At 34.5% G+C, this 22,289-nt stretch overlaps 1 protein-coding gene across 2 annotated transcripts in view; it reads left to right on the forward strand.

Moving 5' to 3' along the window:
- The window catches only part of LOC145690623 (uncharacterized), a 173,406-nt gene that overhangs the window by 8,741 nt on the left and 142,376 nt on the right, over window positions 1-22,289 (forward strand). For both annotated transcript variants that reach the window (XM_081765689.1, XM_081765690.1), the window contains exon 2: window positions 3,421-3,819. In XM_081765689.1, the coding sequence (XP_081621815.1) occupies window positions 3,641-3,819 (179 nt within the window). In that variant the 5' untranslated portion in view covers window positions 3,421-3,640. The remainder of the gene's footprint in view (window positions 1-3,420; window positions 3,820-22,289) is intronic.

A 22,289-nucleotide genomic window follows, 5' to 3' on the forward strand; every position in this document is an offset into this window, starting at 1 on the left:
AATGTGTTTGACATTCACACTTATTGCATAATTACAGTAGAAGGCCTGCTTTAAGTTTTTTTAATGGAATAGTCTCACTATGTATGTAATGCAGTCAATCATATCTATTCTGGTCTACTTACCTTTGGCTTGAAAAGTTATCAAATATAAAGCACACTTAACTTTGGTTGAAACTTCAATTTACATAATTTAATTGTTAATTCAGTTTTTAGAATTTTAAAATTCCAGTATTTCTAGTATGCAAAACAAAATCCAGTATAATTCCAGGACTTCCACTACAGTAGACACCTTGTGATACCTTGATTCGAACTTAGTACTCAGCGCGTAACATAATGACTTTTTAATTTAACTCGCGCCCAAACGGGGCTCCAAACGGCGGTGCCCAAACGTCACGTACCGGTATTAAATTGGTGTCCTTCTCAGCAAAGTTGAAAGTCGCTAAAATGTAATAAAGCAAGTGAATTGCATACTGCTCTGTTGGCTAGACTAAACTGAGAAGGCTGAGTAAGCGTGAATTAACAAAGTGCGCTGGTTTTTTTTAGCAACCCAATCCCTCTTATATACACTTGGTATGTTGGACAGCTCAAAGCTGTTTCCAACTGTCTGCATATGCAAGTGGAAGTTTCAAAAGAATTTATTCATTGAAACATTTACATGCTTTCTTTGAAAAAGTGCAGATTACAACAGTAAGTATGTAAGAGAAGGAAATATTTGTAACTAAATCTTACTCAGTAAAAGAAAGTGCCAGACGTTTATAGAGTACCACGAACAGCGTTGTCATTTAACATTCTAGCTGTCAAGCTTCATAAATTCAAGCAGACAGTCTATATTATTTCAAATTTTAGTTGTAATTTTCGTAGCTTTAATCTTTGTCAAGGAGACAAATAGCACAATCTACACAGATTCCCTTATCCAGGGAAGAGGGAAAGATGAAACAAATATCACTATACTTCATGATCCTTATTTATCGTACTAATCACAAAATCGGTGGATTTTATTGCACTATAATTTACTATGGTAAGTCGAACAGAAAAAGGAAGTTAAATAAAGAATTCGTTCTGAGACTTGAGTCAGTTGTGCCCTGAGTTCTGAAGATGCTGTTTAACGAATCAAAAGTTATAGATAGTAATTTTATTTTAAATATTTAGTTCATCTTCAGATACAATTAAATACGCTGAAAACATTTAGGCCTACCTTCATAAACTGTTGCTTAGTGTTGCGTCCTCATCTCTTCAGCTATACTACCTCATTGTTTCTGTGGAATGACTTTATGAATCAATGGCTTCAGATCATAACTCACTTTCTGTGAAAGAGTCTAGAAAGTGTAGATTTTCAAGTCATAATATGCAGAAGTTGAATTGAGTTTTTTTTGAAGGGCTTATTTCAATTCCACAAATAATTGCAGTTCATTTATTGTTAAAAGAAAAAAAATGACCTATGCACGTTGATGTAACTTTCACCTTTGTACAGAGTCCTTCAAAGATGAAAACTTATGGCTTATGAATTAGAGGATCGTAGGCCTACATAGTTCCGCATTTTTTGTATATTGGGACATTCCATGTAAAATCAACCAATGAAACGGCAAAATCTGACCTGGCGATCTTAGATTTTCGTAAAAATTGGTGCACAGCTTTATTACGGTGGGAGATGAAAAAATCCCAAATATTATCTCTCTCCTCCTGAAAGTGTCCCCATACAGGGTGTTCAAAAATGCCAGAAAACAACTTTTTTCAGTTACAGTGATTGTTAAAAATTGTGTTAAAATGGCTAATATGTGCACTAGAAACGTGGAAGAAACACCATTGGAAAGCTTAAAGATTGCTTTACAAGTTGTACTATACTTTAAAAAAAAACATGTAAAATAAAAAATAACACTTCAAAAATTCAAATTAAGATTTGAATTTTGAATTTAGCATAGAAATGTTCAAAATTTGTTCAAAATTGTCCAGATTGTAGTCTCATATGTGTACTAAAACACCACAAAGTTGCATTTTGGGCTTTCAGTGGGATCAGATTCAAAATTCAACATAAACCAAACATTGCACGATATTGACCATGTGAATATTTGGGTTCAGATCGATAACCATTTGCCTGGAGCTATTTACCTATAGCATCAAAGGAATTTATATTCATTTAATTTGTTTCTTGATGTATTCATTTGAATTTACACAATTATCCACCTTTGAGTTATTTAGAGAGGTATTACGTTTCCAAACAGTACTTACTACAGGTCATTATTCTTGTTAGTCAGTATGGATGTTTCTAAATTTATGTTGGCTAAATTGCTACATGTTGTTTTCATTACTTTGTTTCAGGATTGCTATTACAGAACATATTAAGAAAGGAAGGATGTATTTTCCTCCCTTTCACAATATTTGTATCAAATGTGTTACGAAACACAGTGACACTGCTCACAATCGCTTCACACACTTTCAGCATAAACAATTAGTCAATAAATTGTTTTTCCTATTTCAATTATTCACTTCCACATATCTGTGACAGCAATCCTGAAACAAAAGAATGAAAATAACATGTATCAATATAGCCAATATAAATTTAGAAACATCCATACTGACTAACAAGAATAACGACTTGCATTGAGTACTGTTCGGAAACGGAATACCTCTCTAAAGAACTCGAAAGGTGGATATTGTGTAAATTCAAATAAATACATCAAGAAACAAATTAAATTGAATATAAATTCCTTTGATGCTGTAGGCAGATAACTCCAGGCAAATGGTTATCGATCTAAACCCAGATATTCACATGGTCAATATCGTGCAATGCTTGGTTTATGTTGAATTTTGAATCGGATCCCATTGAGTGCCCAAAATACAACTTTGTGGTGTTTTAGTACACACATGAGACTACAATCTGGACAATTTTAAACAAATTCACAGCGACATTTCTATGCCAAATTCAAATCTTAATTTTAATTTTTTAAGTGTTATTTTTTATTTCATTTTATTTATTTATTTATTTGTTTTTATTTTATTTTATTTTATTTATTTTATTTTATTTTATTTTATTTTATTTTATTTTATTTTATTTTTTGAATATAGTACAACTTGTAGAGCAATCTTTAAGCTTTCCAATGGTGTTTGTTTCAGGTCTCTAGTGCACATATTAACAATTTTATAACAATTTTTAATGATCACTGTAACTGAAAAAAATGCAATCACCCTGCATGGATACACTTTCAGGGGAGGGGAGGTAATATTTGGGATAGTTTCATCTCCCACTGTATTAAAGCTGTACACCAGATTTTACACAAATCTGAGATGGTAAAGTCTGATGACTTGTTGATTTGACATGGAATATCCCTCTTGTGATTGGTCACAGTTAGAGCGAAGGTTTGCTTTTGTTTCGTAATTGTCTCTGTACTTTATATATGTTTTATTTATTTTTTCTTTCTTTCAGGACCTGACAATCATGTGATCACGACTTACAGTATGGAGCAAATTGATTGATTTTGACTGTTTTGACCTTTTCTTTTTAAATTGTGGATACAATTTGCGTTTCGAATTGGAAATAATTTGCAACATAAAAAGAAAGGAGATAGAATTGTAAGCAGTGGAAACAAACACTTCGTTAAAGGAAACCGTAAACGGCTGCTGATATTTGGACAAAAGTGGCCAACATGGCATCCAATAGTGCAGCAAACGGTGGTTCTAGTGGAATGAGCAATAGCCAATTGCAAAACTCAAATAGGGATGCTCAAGCAGTTTCTTCTGCGACCAATATGATGATGGATATGCCTACCACGAGTAGCAGTAGATGCGGAAATGAAGTTCACATGAATCCTGCAGGAGACGCAAGGTATGTTAAATTTATTTTTCTTATGCATGTTTTTCAATACAACTGAACATCACAATGCATCCAAGTCCACTAGTGATTCGTAATTTTCCAGTTTCGATTCTGTTCATTTGGTCATAGTTCAGGGGTTCGGCCATGTGGCTTTTAACTTAAACAGACGTAGCCGTACTCCATTGTGAACATTTAGTGATATAACGAATTGAATGAGCAAGGAAAATTTCAGGAGCTGCCACTTTGTTTATTTTATTTATTTATTTTTTACCAACGTTGTCTCCCCTTACAGCAGACAGTGCTTAAGCTAGTATCTATAGATTTCCTAATGAATTCCAAATAAGGGGTTTTATGTCAGAAAAAGCAATAGGTAAAAATTAGTAATAAAATAATTGCAAAATTGATTGTACTGCGAATCAAGATCGGGCTTAACGTGTCTGCGCTCACCACTACGCTATCCACGTTTTTACTGTTGAGGACTGTAAAGTAATATTAACCCTCATTATTATATGGGTAGCGTACTCAACCTTTATCGTGGTAAACACGGGTTCGATTCCTTCTGGGACCTTACGAGCTTGGGTCCCACGTTAAGCTGTAGCTCCATGTCTCATATAGCCGGTGCTGAACGGGATGCTAAACTCAAATTCAACTAACCAACCAATAAAAATGATAAAAAATAAGAAAGATAATAAATTCGTCATAACTTGGGAAGGAACATTAGATAATGTTATTGAATCGTAATTGATATATGTTTGTTAATTAGTCAGTTGGTTTGGAATTCAGTGCACTTTTAGCACTGAGGCTATATATATAGAATATGACACTTGGACCTACAGCTTACGTGAAGTCCGAACCACATAAGCTCACAGCGGAAGTCAAATCTTGGTCTCCCTGTCAATAAAATAACGTTAGCAGAATTATCGACATATGTTCTATTGTATAAGGAAGAATTTCTTTATGATCAATTACTTCTAGTAGAAATCACCTGGTTACTACTTAGCCAAGTGGTTACAAAAACTCATGAATATAAACCCGAAGTGAAAATCTGGCTATACATTTAACGATAGTGGAATTTTTGCTCTTTAGTCTGTCAAAAATAGAGAAACAACAATCGTAAGTATTGAACTTATACATAATCATTCTTATCTTGCTGTCTGATGCATCCGAACTTCCTTAATGCAAGTTAAATTCTAAAGCTTTAAAATTTATCTACTCACTGCAGCGCTAGAGATACGTTCGTGCACGATTTACTTCATGTTTAGACAAAACATAAACAAGGTGAAATAGGGATTTATTGTAAAGAAAAGTCATACATCCAGCTGTTGTGTATATACATTAAGTAACCATTTTCGAAAAGAGATGTTGATAAATTGTAACATGTAGCTGATGCTGAAAGTACGTAGACTGTTCAATTGCTTGCCAAAATAAATAACAATTATTTCATAAATAATGTATGGCAAACTAAAATTTGCTTGGAAGCGAGCCTTAGAAATCTAGAAATTTGATTTCTTCATGTATAAAGTTCCGATCGAAATTAAAGAACAGTCTATAAATTTGTTGTAATTTTGTTCCATCTTCAACTACTGTACAGTTCCTTGAATTATTTCGGGATGCCAATATGTGAAATGGTTTCACGATGAATCGGATGAATAGAGTATATTTTCGATCTCCAGTATTTACTTTGAAACATGTTAGTTAACAGTCAGTGACTGGAATACTATGGTGTATACACTGAAGAAAGTGTTTGCATCTGTGAATGCAAGTTCGTTCACGGCTGTTGAGCGTTAAAGATGAACTTTTGTCATCGTGATCAAGCCGGTGGTGGAAACATCAATCATTATCATTCCCCCGTCCCCGAGGAACCTTTGATTCGAAACATACAGAACAAAAGTATTTGATCGAAAAAAAAAAATGTACTTTTGTCTATAAACACAGTATAATTGTATATAGTAGCTCAAATATGTCTTAGCTAATCAAATGTGTGTTTCCATAAACTTAATTCTGTTACCTTAGCTTGAGTTTTATATTTGGTTGGGAAGTGTGTAAACAAATATTAAGTTTCCACAATGTTTTTAGGTATGTGGTAGATTTGCATTTGCTGATTGTGGTATTTAAGCAACATGTGTTTACTTAACGTATTTAAATTCAATTGAAAATTAAGAACAGAACTTCAACTTCTTCCAAATCGCGAGGTAATATGATCTTACAGTTACTAAAATACAGATGAGAAATAATACTGAACTGGAATAAAGAACTAAACTTGAATTGACATTAAACTAAGTATGTTATGCAGGGTTGGCTGGTTTAAACCAGCTGTTTTTTTATTTATTTATTTATTTGTAAAAAAAAAAAACTGGTTTAACCCCCCCCCCCAAAAAAAAATCAAAAAAGTTCTTTAATTCGTATGAACTTCATGGTGACGTTTCCACATATCAAACCATCTGCATTAGTTTTATCTCCTTTTCACCTTTTAATCAAGGCGTCCCATGTTCAATTCTCGGTCGAACCACAACCCTTCTTTCAAGTGTAAACCAAGTAGCGGTTCGGATGTGTCTTTAACCGGAAAGTCTTCCTCGTAATAAACTAGGTATTGTGTAAGGATGTTAAGCCTAAGCATAAGAAACGAAACCAAATTGTATATTTCTGCTTGCCTGAATGCCTGTTGTTTTATAAAGAAGCCAAGGTTGCTTAAATATATTAATAGAAATTTGCGAATTTTATCGACTGCCTACGTAGCATCCAACATTAGCTTGGATTGGACTTCCAGTTTTAATGTAATTAAATGATATCTACATAATAAATTAGCAATTTAATTCCTCAGTTTTAGCGTACTGTTTGTGATACGTTGACCATAAAATTTTACATGCCAAGCAATAACGGGAATGCTTTGCATTTAAAGTAATAATAGGATTTTCCCAATAGGTAAGGCGGAAGTTTCCTGATTTATATATAATTCTGTATAGTGGTTTCATTTGTGCAACTGTTTATTTTTTTGTTCTTCTGAAATGACCTTTAACAATTAACAAGTATGTAAAAATCAGTACAACGTATTTTTATCAGGAGTTCTTCGTGAGTGAGTCGGCAGACTTGTCGTCTTATTTGTGGCCAATTAGTTCCGGTTTCGAGTCCAAATGGAGAACAATTTCTCTCAGATGTAAGCCGAAAAGCGGTTTGGATTCTGCTTTAAGCTTATGTGACCCCTTCCAGCATAAGCCCGTTGTTGCATAACACCAAGGCGAAACAAACCTATTTCTGTCCATATGTAATATAAATACATAGAGGAAATTATTTAAACCACAAAAAAAAAAAAAAAAGATGGTTTAAACCCAATTTTTTTTTTTTTTTTTTTCAATAAAAACCATTGTTTTTGCTAACTCTGATGTTATGTCATGAAGACTAATGGTCTTTTAGACTGCAAGTACTTACAATCAGTTCCTTATGTTGTGTATTTCTTAAGGCTGGCTAGCTCAGTATCTGTGTGTACCTGGTTTCGGGTTCAATCTCCGGTGAAGATACTACTTTCGGAGATAGAAATAGCAATAGTAGTTTAAATTCAGTCTCATAAGATCGGTGAAGCGTTTCAACTCCAATCAATAGAGTCCTCCTTCCTCACCTTGTCTTTTTATCAGTATTTGTTCCAGTATTTTAAAAGCGCGTTTGCAAAAGTATATATCAGTTCGTTCATTTGAGCAATGCAGTTGGTTTGGTGTCTGTATGATATATAATTGGAGATGCATGTCGCTGTCCACGTGGTCGTTGTTGTGCATCCCGCTTATTTGTGGTAATAATAACACGCCCATAAATGCCTCTTTAATTGTGGTGATCACTTTGGCCATTGTTTTCTTCTGCAGAGTCACTGTTCGCTTGAATACTTGTCTATCCCTATTTGACCTAATGGGTTGGAATACTTCTCTTCATATAGAATTGAGCAATGGTTGGATCCCACTTCAAACAGTCGGTCCTGTCTCATATATCTTAGGTGCTGAAAAGGAAAATTAGCCTTCTAAAAAAACCAACCTATCGTGCAGCTTATTTCCTTCGTCATTTTTATGTCAACCACATCCTGTTCTACCGGTTATTGGGTGGTTGAAGTTCAGCGTTACTTTCGAGCATCGAAGTTATATGAAAAGAGTACCTACTGTTTAAGATAGAATCCGAACCACCGTATTGCGTTCAGACTTCAAAGTTCTCCCAGCGGGAGGTTCACTGAGTATGCTGTCACAATTTTCATTGCCATAACTCTCTTCATTGTTCGTAGTCAGTTTTAACTTCGGTTGTCCGCGCTGAGGCTATATGAAACACTACTGTTAAAAGTGGGATCCGAATAACTAATCGTATTTCCATCTGAGGCAAGTCCCGCCAGAAATTGAACCGAAGACTACGCATGTTGTCACGACAGGACACCTTGTGCTTCGTGTTGCGGCGAATAAACTCAATGTTTTGCTCGGATATATCCTAGTTATACGGGAACCAACGATTAAATCTGTTTGAAACTCAATAATAAAGCGACACATAATACAGTAATGTGATCCATTGAATGGATTATATGATTGTCTATCGTAATATTGTCTTTTTGTACGATAGACCAGTAGCACAAAGTAATTTTACAAAGTGATGTTGAAAGATCATCTGTTGGAGTAATTTCAAAGTATTAATCCACTGTGAAGGCTTTTTTTGAGATTTTAAGTTCAGTTTCAATAGATTAAAAATCTCTGTATCAAAATTCTCCGATATTATTGACTGTTGTTGGTAGGTTGGACATAGAACAGAATTATTTTCCGTCAGGATTCGATTATTGGAGTCCGACAGTCCAGTTCCGTCGTTCTTTGATTCAATTGTTATATATAACGTCAAGCGATTAAGCTCAGAGATTAAGGGGAGACAGATGATGATTATGAACGAAATGGTGGAATAAAGTGATGGGGAACGGAAAAGACTCTAGAAAATCCACGTACAAGGTGTTTGTTCACACAAAGGCCATTGACACAAGCTGGGATCGAATCAGGGATCCCATGCACCAGAGCTGAGCGCTGTACTATTGAACCACTGCGACCCCTCATACTCAAATTATACAGTTTTTAAAAAGCGTGAGAAAATACGTACTTTATAAACAAGAGCTTGAAATGCGGATTCTCATAACTCTTACACGATACATTATAGTTTCTATCAATTTTAATTAATTTATTCTTAAAATATAACTTGATACATATGTTTGACTTCCATCTATAAAGAGATCTGCCTGTTGTGGTTCTGTGGCGACGTGGCATCTAGTAGAAATGCAATCAAGCACTGCAAGTCAGTTCATTACAAAATAGACATGCTTGCTCAGAATGAACAAGCGGAAAATTGTTACGCTTTAATGTCACCCGACGGTTTAGATATTTTCTTCTAAATTAAATGGTTGTTTTCGGTCAATGCTTAGAAACTACCCCTAACGTTCAAAGGGTGGTTTCCACCTTTAAATCTTGACCATTGCCGTAACAAAAAAATACTTGTCGATTATTTTTCGATGTTCTATAAGTATGCAAAGTAGCAGCTCATCGGAGTACTACAATAATAATATCTTGAAACACCAAGTTCCAAATTTCGGTTTTTAATATATGAACTTCCAAGCTTTTGATTCTGTGTATAAAGAGGAGAGGTATTAAGTTTTAAAAGCAAGGTAAGCAGAAACTGTACACTTACGATATAACGCAAATATTAACTAAGAGTACCTTATGATTTAGGCCATTAACTGGCTGCCCAGTCCGAACCCATGCCTGAATCCAATATAGCGTGTGTAGAAAGGTGAAGTGTAACCTGGAATGCTGATAGATCGGAACAATTGAAGGAGTAGGAGGTATTTTCACACCGTTACTGATACTGTTGTTGATTCCGCGGATGCAAAGTGGTCTTAAATTCTGAAATTCTTGCATTATATTAGACAGGAGTAGTTATCAAATCCCTTAATAAGAGTCTGACTTTTCAAGATATAAATATAATTGCTAATTAACGCTCTTTTAAGGGCCGCGATGGCTCGGTGGTAGAGCGTTCACCTCTGGTCATGAAGTCCTTGGTTCGATTCCAGGTCGTGCCAAGTGAACTTCGTGGACAAACACCATGTACATGGGTTTCCTCGGGGTTCTCTCATTTCCTTCCACTTTTTTCATTCCACTGTTTCATTCATTTCTCATCATCATAGTCTCCTTTAGTGTAGCCGGCATAATCCTGGGACGTAAAACTTAAGGATTTGATATTTAACCCTCCTTTGGTATGGTGCACTGAGAGGCCATAGATTGTACGGTTGGATCTGACCCGCCTCAACACTGTTTCAGATTTTAAAAGTAGTTAGATTTTTTTTTTTTTTTTTTTTTTTTTTAATTTAAGGAGAACGTATATATTTTAGTAATTTATGATACAGTGATGAACTGTTTCTTTCAAATCAGGAAAGGCAGATAATATATACTGAGGAACTTTAAAAAAAAAAAAATGTATGTCCAAGTGGAAAGGTCAAATATTGTTCATATCTCGAATTTGAAGCAATTAATATACAGCTTCTGAAGAAAGAAATCGCAATCAAAACTTCTGATTTTGTCACATACCAGCATATTTACGGAACAGCACACAGTGAAAATTAATACTTAGCTCGAATCTGACCAGACCATACTATTTTAAAATAACTATATCTTCATAATAGGACTTTGATTGCAAAACTAGTTTCTCATGCTTTTAGTATGGGCCTGTGATTAGTTAGTCGAGTGATAGAACTTCAGTAAATGTAGTTGCACGAAGTTAAAAATATTGAAGTCATGTGCGGGGCTTTACAGGGTGTAATCATTGGCCATTAAATTGGCGTTTCTCTATTGCACTTATTCTAGGGATGTTTTAAGTAAAAAATATTTTATATTCTATGCTCATTTAAAACAGCTAAGTACTTATTCTATGTATCTTCCGCAAGACCATATTTTTGAGGCTGAAGGAACCCTCCAGTGACAAAGCTTCCATTTGATGTTATCCTTATAATGAATACTTGCAAATAATTCTGGTTGGTTGATCTTTGATGAACAAATTTTAAAAAGGAAACTGAAGAAAAAACTGTCGTTCGTAACTTCGTGGTTTTCATCTAGCAAGCGAAAACCAGGATTCGAGTATCCACATATTGGCGGTTAATTTCTTCTAACACTACCTTGAATTATAGTATGTAATTAATACATGTCAAAGGTTCATTACTGCATGCTATCGCAGACCTCCTTAGTTGTGAATTACCAAGCATCAGGGTGGATTGATTTAAATCAGTCTGATTTAAATCACGATTTTAATCAAGATTTAAATCACTTGATTTTTTAAATAAAAATCGTTGATTTAAATCAAATTCCGAAATGAATTAATTTAAAGTGAGAGTAAGTAAAATCCCGTTTCTCTTCTGTTATTTCGATTATGGAAGATAATAATCATAATACAGTGACTCAATTGTATGTAAGCACAGTATGAAAACGAGTATCATATAGAGAACGATCAGGGAAAATCCCGTTTGAACGGGTTACGGGTGAACACTGCTTTCACTGCTTTCTTCTCTTTGTAACACAGGGTTTTAAAATTTCTATTCCAACGAGGAAATCACCATGGACATTTAAGATGAAAACTCTTTTGTGTCCACGTCTTTCCCGATAATAGGGGTGTATTTAGAGGGGTCCGATCCCCTCCGAAAAAAAAATAGATTTTAAAATTTTGGGCGAAATTTATGTATTAAATACATAGAAGTTCCTCGGGATCGTAATACGACAAATTTTGGATGAGTTAAAATATCGAATAATACTTTTGATAAAGTGGATACTTGACCCCATTGCAGAACATGCCGCGATCTGCGATGAGATCGCAGAAAATTTGCCGCGCCTGTGCAGGAAAAAATGTCAGAGGAAATAAAATAGCCAACAGAAAAGCAAGGTCCGTCGACCCTACTGTTCCTTTCCTCTTTTAAGGTCGCGTCATAACTACCCTTCTTTGAAAACCGAAGATGCAGTAAAATTGTGACGTCACGGCGGGAGCAGAAATAGCTTTCGCCCAAGGTCCTTGTCATTCACCCTTGCTTATTTCTTTGATTTTTGCAGGAAAGTGAGTGATTCTTGCTTTCCTGTATTAAGAAAACATTAATTACTGTAGTGCTCGTGTTAGCCTATAAGCATGTCGAATTCTACACTAAGTACTTGTCGCAATTATAGTAGAAATACTACGGGTTCCAAAGTTATTTATCATGTATTTCCCTCGGATTTTTTGCGGAAAGTTTAGCAAAAGAAATGCTGTCGGAAAGATATCTTTAAAGTTGAATACGCCAGCGTCTATTCCGATCATTTTGTTCCCGAAGCTCATGGACATAATTTAAAATGTAAGCTTCTAAATATTCTATCCAAGAAAAAGTTTAAACAAGATGTGCCTTCACTAAACTTACCATTACTATAGGAAACCGTGTTGATGTAAATAATGAAAGAATTAAATGTACGGAAGTTAGGTGTTTGAAGAAAAAACAAATCAGACATTGGGGTGCAGCCAGATGAAATAACTATTGTGACTGAAATAAAAAATAACTCTTTGTTTATGTTATTTTCCGTTTGTTCTGTGGAGAGTGAGGGGCATAAACCAAAAGAAAAGCTCTCCTTTCTGCGTAAAGAGAATGAAAAACTGAAGTTTAACAGTATGTACAAGGCCAAATAATATGTTTACAAACGAAGTTAAAAGAATTGGAAAGCAAATATAATGAAGAATTAATTTCAAAGGTCAGTTCTAAAATATAATATTGTGATCGTTTCAATAAAGTGGTTAATAACCGGGTGATGATATATTACGAAAACGTTTTACACTAGGCCAAGTAAATATGCTAATAAATGGCAAGGAAAAAACTAAGATGGATTGATTAAGATACCATTCGTGCATTAACACAACACGCCTCATTGATAAATTATACAATCATCTGCGGTTACAAGTTCGAATCCCCGTATCCAATGTGTCAATATTTCGACGTTGTATGCAAAAATTACCGTTTTTTCCTGGTATTTTTACCCCAGTTTTGAAAATTTTGACTTAGCAAGGGCGCTGCTAAAAGAGTGTGGAAAAATTTTCAGTGCTTATATTTGATGAATTGAATGTTAATAGGCGCTTATGCTATGACCAAGAGGTTTATTTATTTTTAGGACCACACAGAAATGTCCAGGTGGCAATGATTCGAGGCTTAATAGATGTGTGGAAACAGCCAGTGCATTATGATTTCGATAAGACTATGATAAGTAAAAAATTACTCTTCGAAATTATATCGAAAGTTGAAGTCTCAGGATTCAAGATAGTTGCGATTCTTTCGAAGTTCAATGGTGGCAATATGAGGCTACGTGGTGGTCTCGTTTCACCTTCTTCCAGGCGGATGGAAACAATAAAATAGTATGAAGTTATATTTCGAACATTTCACAAAAAACTGTAAATCGAAGAAAAGAAAAAGAATGTGATTAGGCCGACCGTTTTATGTCCTAAGAAAGACAATTCGATCTTGAAACTATTCGACAAGGCTAAGACATACTTCAGAATTCGGCTTTTGAACAGAAAAGCAGGAACTCCGCAGGAGGAATCTTCCTTAAGATAGTGGATGCAAAGCTATTCAAGTGCTACTCAATGCTATAGTGAGTACATATTGTATCTGTGTGTAGTCTTTATTTTTATTGCATTTAAAAATTTGTTTTCCTTTGCAAATCGCTACGGCGTAACATAGGCTTACACACGATATTTGTCCCTGCTTCACCGCGGTGACGTCACACTACAGCTGGAGAAAGTGGCTACGCAGAAACAGTGAGTTATGAAGGGACCTGTAAAAGCGCGGAACAGTAGTGTCGACGGACCTTGACAGAAAAGTATAAAAACGTGCCTGTTATGTATAGATGTCTTAAATGCACGGACAACTCGCATTTGAACTGTTTTTCACGTCACATAAAGCATATTTTTAACAATCACAAGTGTTTCTTCTGCTGGAACTGATCATCTTGATTTTTTTATTTTGTAATTCCTGCAGAAATTTTTTCACCTACAAAAGCTCATCGCATAAAGACAAAGAAAGTTCTGCCATCGGCTAATACATAGGATCAGAAAACGATATTCACGAAGAAATTAAATATCGACTAAAAGCAGGGAATTCGTGTTATTATTCAGTTCAAAATCTTTTATCGTCGCGAATTCTGTCGAGGAATTTGAAGCTTTAAAATATATAAAACTAAAATTATGCCTGTTGTGCTGTATGGTTGTGAAACATGGTCGCTTACGCCTAGGGAAGAACGCAGACTGAAAGTATTTGAGAATAAAATCCTGAAACGAATATTCGGAACCAAAAGGAACGGAAATGAGGAATGGCGAAAACTTCATGATGAGGAACTGCATAATTTATACCGTTCACCAAACATTGTTAGGGTCATCAAATCTTGGAGGCTCAGGTGGGCAGGACATGTAGCGAGAATGGAAGAAAGTAGGAACGCTTTCAAAGTTTTAACTGGAAGTCCAATCGGAAAACGACCATTAGGAAGACCTAGGCGCAGATGGAAGGACAATATTAAGATGGATCTCGCAGAAATAAGAATACAAAATAGAAACTGGATTCAGTTGACTAAGGATAGAAGTCAGGAGAGCTTTTGTGAACATGGCATTGAAGCTCCGGGTTCCATAGGACATAGAGTGAGTTAGTTAATTTTAGGCGAAATTTATGTACTTTATATGTATTTCGTGCCGCTAGCTAGTTCCAATTGTTTAAAAATATGCCCCTGCCAAATATCAGCAACTTTCATGAAAAGAAAAGTGTCATGTTGATATACATTGCTGTACTTTATCCTTAATGCTTAAGAAACATTGTTTGGGATTGAAATAGGTTAACGATTGAGAATTAATTCAAAATTAAAACTCAATACTTTCACTTAAATGGCATAATTAACATTTAATACTAATTCCTAATGCTTTTTCTTCAGTTCGCGACTTGTATTATACGAAGAAAAAGATTTGATTTAAATTAAAAAAAATCAACAAAAATGATTTTTTTTAAAAAAAAAATCATGATTTTTTTCCACCCTGCCAAGCATCATATAAAAACTTTAATTCTGTATGGTAACCTCTGTTAAACAAAACGAAATTACGAATATTTTTCTGTTGTACTGAAAATTCCAAATACTTAAATCTTACAGGTAAAAAGTTTTGTGATTAGTACTCGCTAAAATATGCTGTTCATACTTTTATCCATTTTACTATTCAGATTGGTAAGGCATGAAAATACAAATTTCACAGTTTCAGAGGGATATAACTATTCCAAACGCAGTACGCTTAGGTATACGGAGTATTCGTAACTCTTGCGCCATGTGACAGTGACAAGTTGCAATTGGCTGCCTGTGGTGCAAGTAAAGCATTTTGTGTCCTACAATTTCAAGTTATTCGGTCTGTTGTGAATGTTCAACTTGAATTTCATACAAAATTGGAGGGACTTAATTCGCTTTCCCTTTCGTCACAGTGTTAGGAATTACCTTAGAGACTTGTCACACCGCTGATTTGGGCAAGCTGCTCACAATGATCAACAGGTTTTACGTTGGTCTATAACAGATTTAGAAACCTCCTGCGACTTCTTCTATGAGAACATTTAAGAGACATTTGGTACAAACCACTTTCACCCTAAGATGTCATTCAACTACTAGAGCGCATTACTGCTACAGTGCAAACTGTTGGTGAAAATATGCTGAAATGGGACTGGAAGAAATTAGATTACAGAGTTGATTTATGTCTGGTAACAAAGGGGGCTCAGATTGCGCTGCTACTCTTAGTTTTTACCACTAAAACTTGGGCAGAACTTGTATAGCCTACAAGATAAAATCAGTCCGAAGATATTGAGGCTGTGACCGCTTATATTGTGAATAAATTAATCCCTAAAGCGTAGAATTGCTGAAGTAAAGAGTTAAATTAGTGCCGGTGTGTATATATGAGGAATAGCAGTTTTCGACGAAAGTTTGCGCCGTCGGTTCACTAACGTGTATTACAGCAAGTGACAGTAAGAATCTACCGAGGTTTTTCATTTATTCCCGAAGTTCGATATTCAGGTGCCGATATTCGTTATCTCGCAAGTAGGCGAACATATTGAACTCCAGCGATATGTCAAATTAATTAAACATAGTTGAAGAAAGAAGTTCTGTAGCTTTTGCATGGTAAAGTTATTTAAAAGAAAGAAAAAAAAGACTCCGTATGCTGTGCTCCCACGAAATAATTTGAAACGCTTATGTAGCAGAACGATGTGCATTCCCGCACGTGTTTTGGTAATACTCTAAAGCTGTACAAAATGCTAAGTGTCGCATGGAAAAGATCCTTACCCCTCTGGAGCAAATGAACCAGTTTGAGTGCAGCTTACAAGAAATTACTGACAAATCGTATTCCCTACTGGTTACCTCTCTCCCCAATTCCTTAAACTAAACCACGTTATTCTACAGTTACAACTGAAACATATTAGTGAAATACAAAGAATTATTACAGATGTTTTCGAAGAAAACTTCAACCAAAGTAAATTACCCTTTGAGGAAATTTTCATAATAAATAATTTTACGCAACATCATAGATTATAGTTAAGAAATATAAACAAACTCTTATAAATCGTTTCTAAAAAAGATCCAAAAAGGAACTCACCTCTAAAAGTAAACTACCTCTTGTGGAATTTTCCAGAAAATAATTACGCCACATCGGTATTAAAGAATTATGAACAAAATTGCGTAAGTCACTTTTGAGGAAATAGTCTGAGAATAAACTCACCCTAAAGAGTAAACTATTTTTTTTAAAAAAAAAAAAAAAAAAAAAAAAAGAGAAACTAGTAATGCCGTAATATCAGGGTAGTAATGAAATATTTATTTACGAAATATGAATAAAAGTACCTCAGTTGCTTTTTAGAAAGTTGTCCGAAAAAACTCACCACTAAGAATAAAGCACCCTTTTATATTTTTTCATGATAATGATTTATGCCATATTGTTAGGTTAGTAATGAAAACTTCATTTATAAAGTAGGAACAAAATCGCCTCAGTCGTTTTTGAGAAAATCGCTCGGGAAAAGCTCACGCCCAATAGTAATCTTTCCTTTTGGTATACTTTCAGGGCAAATCAGTTATGCTATATATTCAGAATTACTAATGAAAATTGTATTTGTGATTAATTAAATAGCTTGAATCGTTTTTGAGACCATCACCTGGTAAAAACTCACTCATAAGAGTAAACTATTTTTTTTTTTTTTTTCACAAATTATTTATACCATATTCTCTGGTTAATAATGAAATATTTATTTATGAATATGAACAAAATAACTTCAATCGTTTTTGAGAAAATCGTTCTGAAAGAACTTATTCCTATTCCTAAGAGTAAACTACCCCTTCAGGATTTTCCCCGGAGAAATAACTTATACCACAATCGTGATCATAGGTATTCTGCCATTATTGGCAAGTCACTTGCTACAACTGAGAAGCTTCCACGCTCCACGGTCTTTCGCTAACCTTTTCATCTTTACATACGATTTCTCTGTTTTGATATCATTCATTAATTGTTAGTCTCCTTCGCCCTTTCTCTCTCTTTCCCGCCACCATACCCTCTAGCACATCCCTCATGATACAGTTCCTTCTTAGTGATTGTCCCAACCAATTTTTCTTCCTGGCGTAGGGGACCCGAGTTCGATCCCCGGCGGCGCTCATGTGGTTCGGATTCCTCGTTAATCTGTAGGTCCCGTGCCATATAACCTCGCTGCTGAAAGGGACGTTAAACTCAAAATCAAACTTTTCTCCTCCTCCACCATTTGTAACTCCCTCTCTTTCGTTTTCCGCTCGACCCATTGATAATTGTCCATTGTTCTCCAAACTCACATTTTGAAAGCTTCCAATCGTTTATCATTTTTGCATAATGTCAGTGTTTCTGACCCATACAGTACAATACTGCACACAAAGCATTTTTATAAATCTTTCTCAAATCTTTATTCAGGGTTCCACGAAATAGTTTTTTCTTGCTCCTAAAGACTTCTTGCACCATTCCTATTCTTGTTTCTATTTCACGTTCACGCTTCGTATTATCAGTAATAATAATATCCAAGTATTAAAAACTAGTCACCTGTTTTATTTTCTCCCCTCCTACTTCTATATTTGATAGCGACCCCTTCGTTCCCATCACCATGGCTTTTGTGGAATATTTGTTTTCATCCCATATTCTTCACAGCTCATCCGCACGTTTTCTAATATCTTATTGATTTTCTCTTCAACAAGCGCCATATCATCTGCAAACCATATACAGCTAACCATTCTACCTCCTGAAATGCCATCTTTATTTTGTAGACTCTTTTTCACCATCTATTTATATTACAGTATAGGGTTGTTAATGGAATACTGGTGTATAAAATTTAAACAAAAGGGGCAGTTTTGTTAGGACAGTTTCGACCTTCAGTAAACTACCCTTAATTTGGGAGATAGGAAGAAAATTCGAAAAACACCCTTAAGAATTTTGTAAAAATCGTAAGTTTATAATATGGTACAGATATGATGATAGGTACGGCCTTATGAAGACCTCGTTTAGAATTTTGTGCAGATACGTTGAACAGTACAGCCTCGAGGCGAGTGAACACATTACATAAAGAGGAACAAGAATCGAAAATCACACTTTCGGTATGTAGGGGCTGTGAAACGTGTAAATCCATTGAAACCCCAAATTCGATCTTTTTTCTTACGTCACTCAAAGAAAGAAGAAAAAAGTGTGTGGGCAACGATGCTGAAAATACGTTGTGATAACTTTAGTTTCGAATTGTTTAGCTTAATTATGACAATTTTATCCTATACCTTAAAGAGAAAAGAAATTAAGTTTAAAACTTATTATTATTTGTGACTTTACCAGGGATTTAGGAACCGGAAAGAATACGTATTCAAAGATAATATTCTCCTATAATTCTTTTGATTTTTGCACTGCATATAGTATAAATAAAATGCTCGTTTGAACGTGTTCAATAAATTCAGTGCAAAATATACGTGATTCTTTTTCAATATATATTTTTTTCTTATGTGCTCATTATTGTACTTGAGTATGTTTAGTGATGTTCAGTACTAAAGATGCATGCAATTGCATGTATGTTTCATAATTTGTAAACAGGGCTTGGATACCTATGCACATAGAAAGAAGTGAAGGTAATAATAATGCAAGTAATATTAAGACGCACATCATGGCTGTGGGTCTTCCTCTGCCTGTTTGATAATGGTGCAGTCATTTTTTTTTCTTCGCAAAGTGTAAAAATTAGGATCACAGGACAATTGTTGGAAACTTAAAATAAACAAATAAAGCAAAAGCGTACATAAAAATATCCCTAACGCCATTGTATGCGTCCTTAGTTCTATAAAAGTTGAAGTATTAGTTCTAACATTTTATGTAATAGATGTACGAAATTCGAGTACATAAGTGCTGAGTGTAAATCTTTTCTCTTTCTTTCCTTCAAAATTTCAGTGTGTAGGCAATTATACGTAAGTTTTGACATAAACCTACAAGAAAATAAAAAATATATATATGTATATCTCTGTTTGCTGCATTTCTATTTATAAAGAAAGGTACAAAACCTTTAAAAAGGAAGTAGGTATTGGAGATTTTTTTAAAATCAAAATCTGAATTTTATTTAGAAGAGAAACATTAAACTGTACTTTAAAGTGATAAAGGCTTGGTAGAAATTCACTAAGTTGTATTAAGAAAATAGTCTTAATACAACTTCGTAAAAATTAACTCCTTAATTTAAATCACTGTAAGATATATAATCTTACAGTGATTTAAATTAAGTTTTTCCGTGAAGATATTCGGAACTCTGCCATAACAAGTCTCTAAATAACCAGTCCTTGTGAGATTTCACCTGATAGAGGTTGCTATCAGCAATCATATTGCTGTCTTAATTGAAAGAAATTACATTTTAACGTTATTTTACTGAAATAGGACTTGAACAATATTTCTTGATTTAGAAAAGGAAAGTAAACCTACATGGAAAATTTGAGCAACGTGTATATTGCATGCACATTGCACACGAACAGTACACAGTCTACATATAGTTGTGTTCTTACATATTTTTGTCTGCACTGATTTAGCACTAACAGTAGGCATTGCATTCTTTCTCTTATTTTGTGTGGTAGGAAAGCATTTCTGTGTGTTCGGCAGCAATTTTATTGTTATTCCTTTGAGTCTCAACAATATCATCGAAAAGTGCGAGTGCAATTTACTTATCCGAAAACACAACGAATAATTTAGAAATTTCCGTAACAAATGTCTTCGTGATCTCCCAATAATTTCAAGAATTGAAAGTCCTTTCTAGGAGTAGAAACACAAGATCTCGCTTAAATCAAGCTTTTACGTAAGTTGTGACAACAAAAATACCTATTTCGGTTATTTCCTTCTCTTAGTTTTCTGTCATTTCAAACTGATCACGAAACATCCAAGTTTTGAATGAATATGTGGCTTTTGCCATCCGCCTAGCGTGGTGAAAACCAGATGATGCCCTGAAGGAAACTTTTTCTTGTGGCGTTGCACTTAATATTGTGACAGCTAGTTTAAGAAATTCCATATCTTCCCTCGGTTTGTGTTCATTTGATTTTACAATTAATCCATGTTAATAGTTCGGAAGGATGCAGATTTTTTTTTGTTAAATCATTGATATAACATCTTCGGAACAGTACAGGGACTAAATGCTTGGAGAACTACAGCTTGTAACATTGTTTCCAGGATATAAGTCATTCCATAACTATTTTATTTTTATTTATTTATCAGTTAGGATACATGCATCTTTCTAGAATCTTAAGTATACAACTGTCGTGTCAAAGCACAAGTTTCATGTTCTCATGAACATTGTATAAGAAATCTGTTTCAAACGCTGTAGAGGATGTAGCATTGCCAGTTCGGTTGCAGTTTTGGAATCTATTGTAATGTCTTCTATTAACTTTCCGTCCCACGTAATGGTACACAGAAGTTTGACTTTATATTTCTGTAATCTTCCGTCTACTCTTAATTCTTCTCCGATATACAAATGAGTAACTGATACTGTATTCAGTAGGAACAGCCCCCAGCTGTTCAAGTATAGATCTTAAAAATTGTTATTCCTTTGCGATCTGTCAGTTTAACTACATTGACAATATTCACTACATGATGATTCGAAATTACTCTTTTACGAGGTGCCGTTGTCTAGGTGTAGAGTTCATTGAAATGAGTTTGTTCTAATATTTCAGGCTCACTCAGATGTAGTGATAATTTATCGCTTTCTGATGAATAACAGAATTTAACTTTCTCTATTTGTATTTTTTCATATTTCCCACTTCTTTCATCGGAATTTCTTTTCCATCGCAGTTCTTTCTCCCTTTCCTAAAATTCTATCAAATCCCATCATTTTTCTACGCCAACCTCTCTCTTGCTGTGTAAGAAGGAAATTTTTTGTCTTCATTCGTGATTTTATCTAATACATTGAGATGGGCAATATCAAACATATTAAGGAAATTTTCTTTCCATCCGACTTCTTTCTTCGTCAAACTTGCTCGATCGCTTTGTCCTATTCCCTTCGTTATTGTTGAGTTTCTGCCATTCCTTGAAGATATTCATATGTTGCTTATCAAATGCTGCTTATTCCATATAGGTATACGAGATTCTTCCCACATGTTGAATACATGAATTGCAGTTCACTGAACTACTTCCTTCAGTTTTTCCTTTCGCTTTCGATAGTAGAAAAACATTGACATTATCTCTTTTGTAGAAGGCAGCTTAGTTCGATATAGGGATAACGAAATGTTATCAATTAGCCATATTTCAGTTTGCTTCCGTGTCGAGACACTTGCTTTTTCCGAATTAATTTATATACTTAACAATAATGAGTTGGTTTGATTTTGTCCTTTTCAGCAGCGAGGCTGTAGGAGACGTTGACCTACAGCTTAACGTGGAATCCGAACCACATGAGCTCCCGCATGGAATCGAACTCGGATATCTCACGCTCAATAATAAATTTTAGCAATGTTCATAACTGACATACATACTAACAATATGAAAATAGACTAAGTTATTGAACTATTTTTAAGAAATCTGAAAAACACTATCAATAATTTGATCGTACCTTTGAAAGCTATTTTGAAGTATTTCTTAACATTTATTTAAATATAACATCATGTAAACAGACAATGTTCTGCCAGATCACTAGCCTGATTCGGGGCTATGATTTTATATTATTTGCCAATATTGTGCTGTCATAATAGCAAATTATTTCATATAATGTATTATTCAATAATATATACAATAACATTTCAAAATATATTGTACAATCTGGCAAGCACATGCGCTAACTACGCAGACAGCTTCTCTTAAAGTATTTCTTTACTAACTTCAGTCCTCGGTAGTGACCTCTAAAAGTTAATGAATAAAGCTAAAAATTATATAGTGTTGTTTTTTTTATTTTATTATTATTATTAAAAAATATAATAATAATC

The sequence above is a fragment of the Thermobia domestica genome, chromosome 7, assembly GCF_964235325.1.
Source record: "Thermobia domestica chromosome 7, izTheDome1.hap1.1, whole genome shotgun sequence".
NCBI classification, from domain to species: Eukaryota; Metazoa; Arthropoda; class Insecta; order Zygentoma; family Lepismatidae; genus Thermobia; species Thermobia domestica.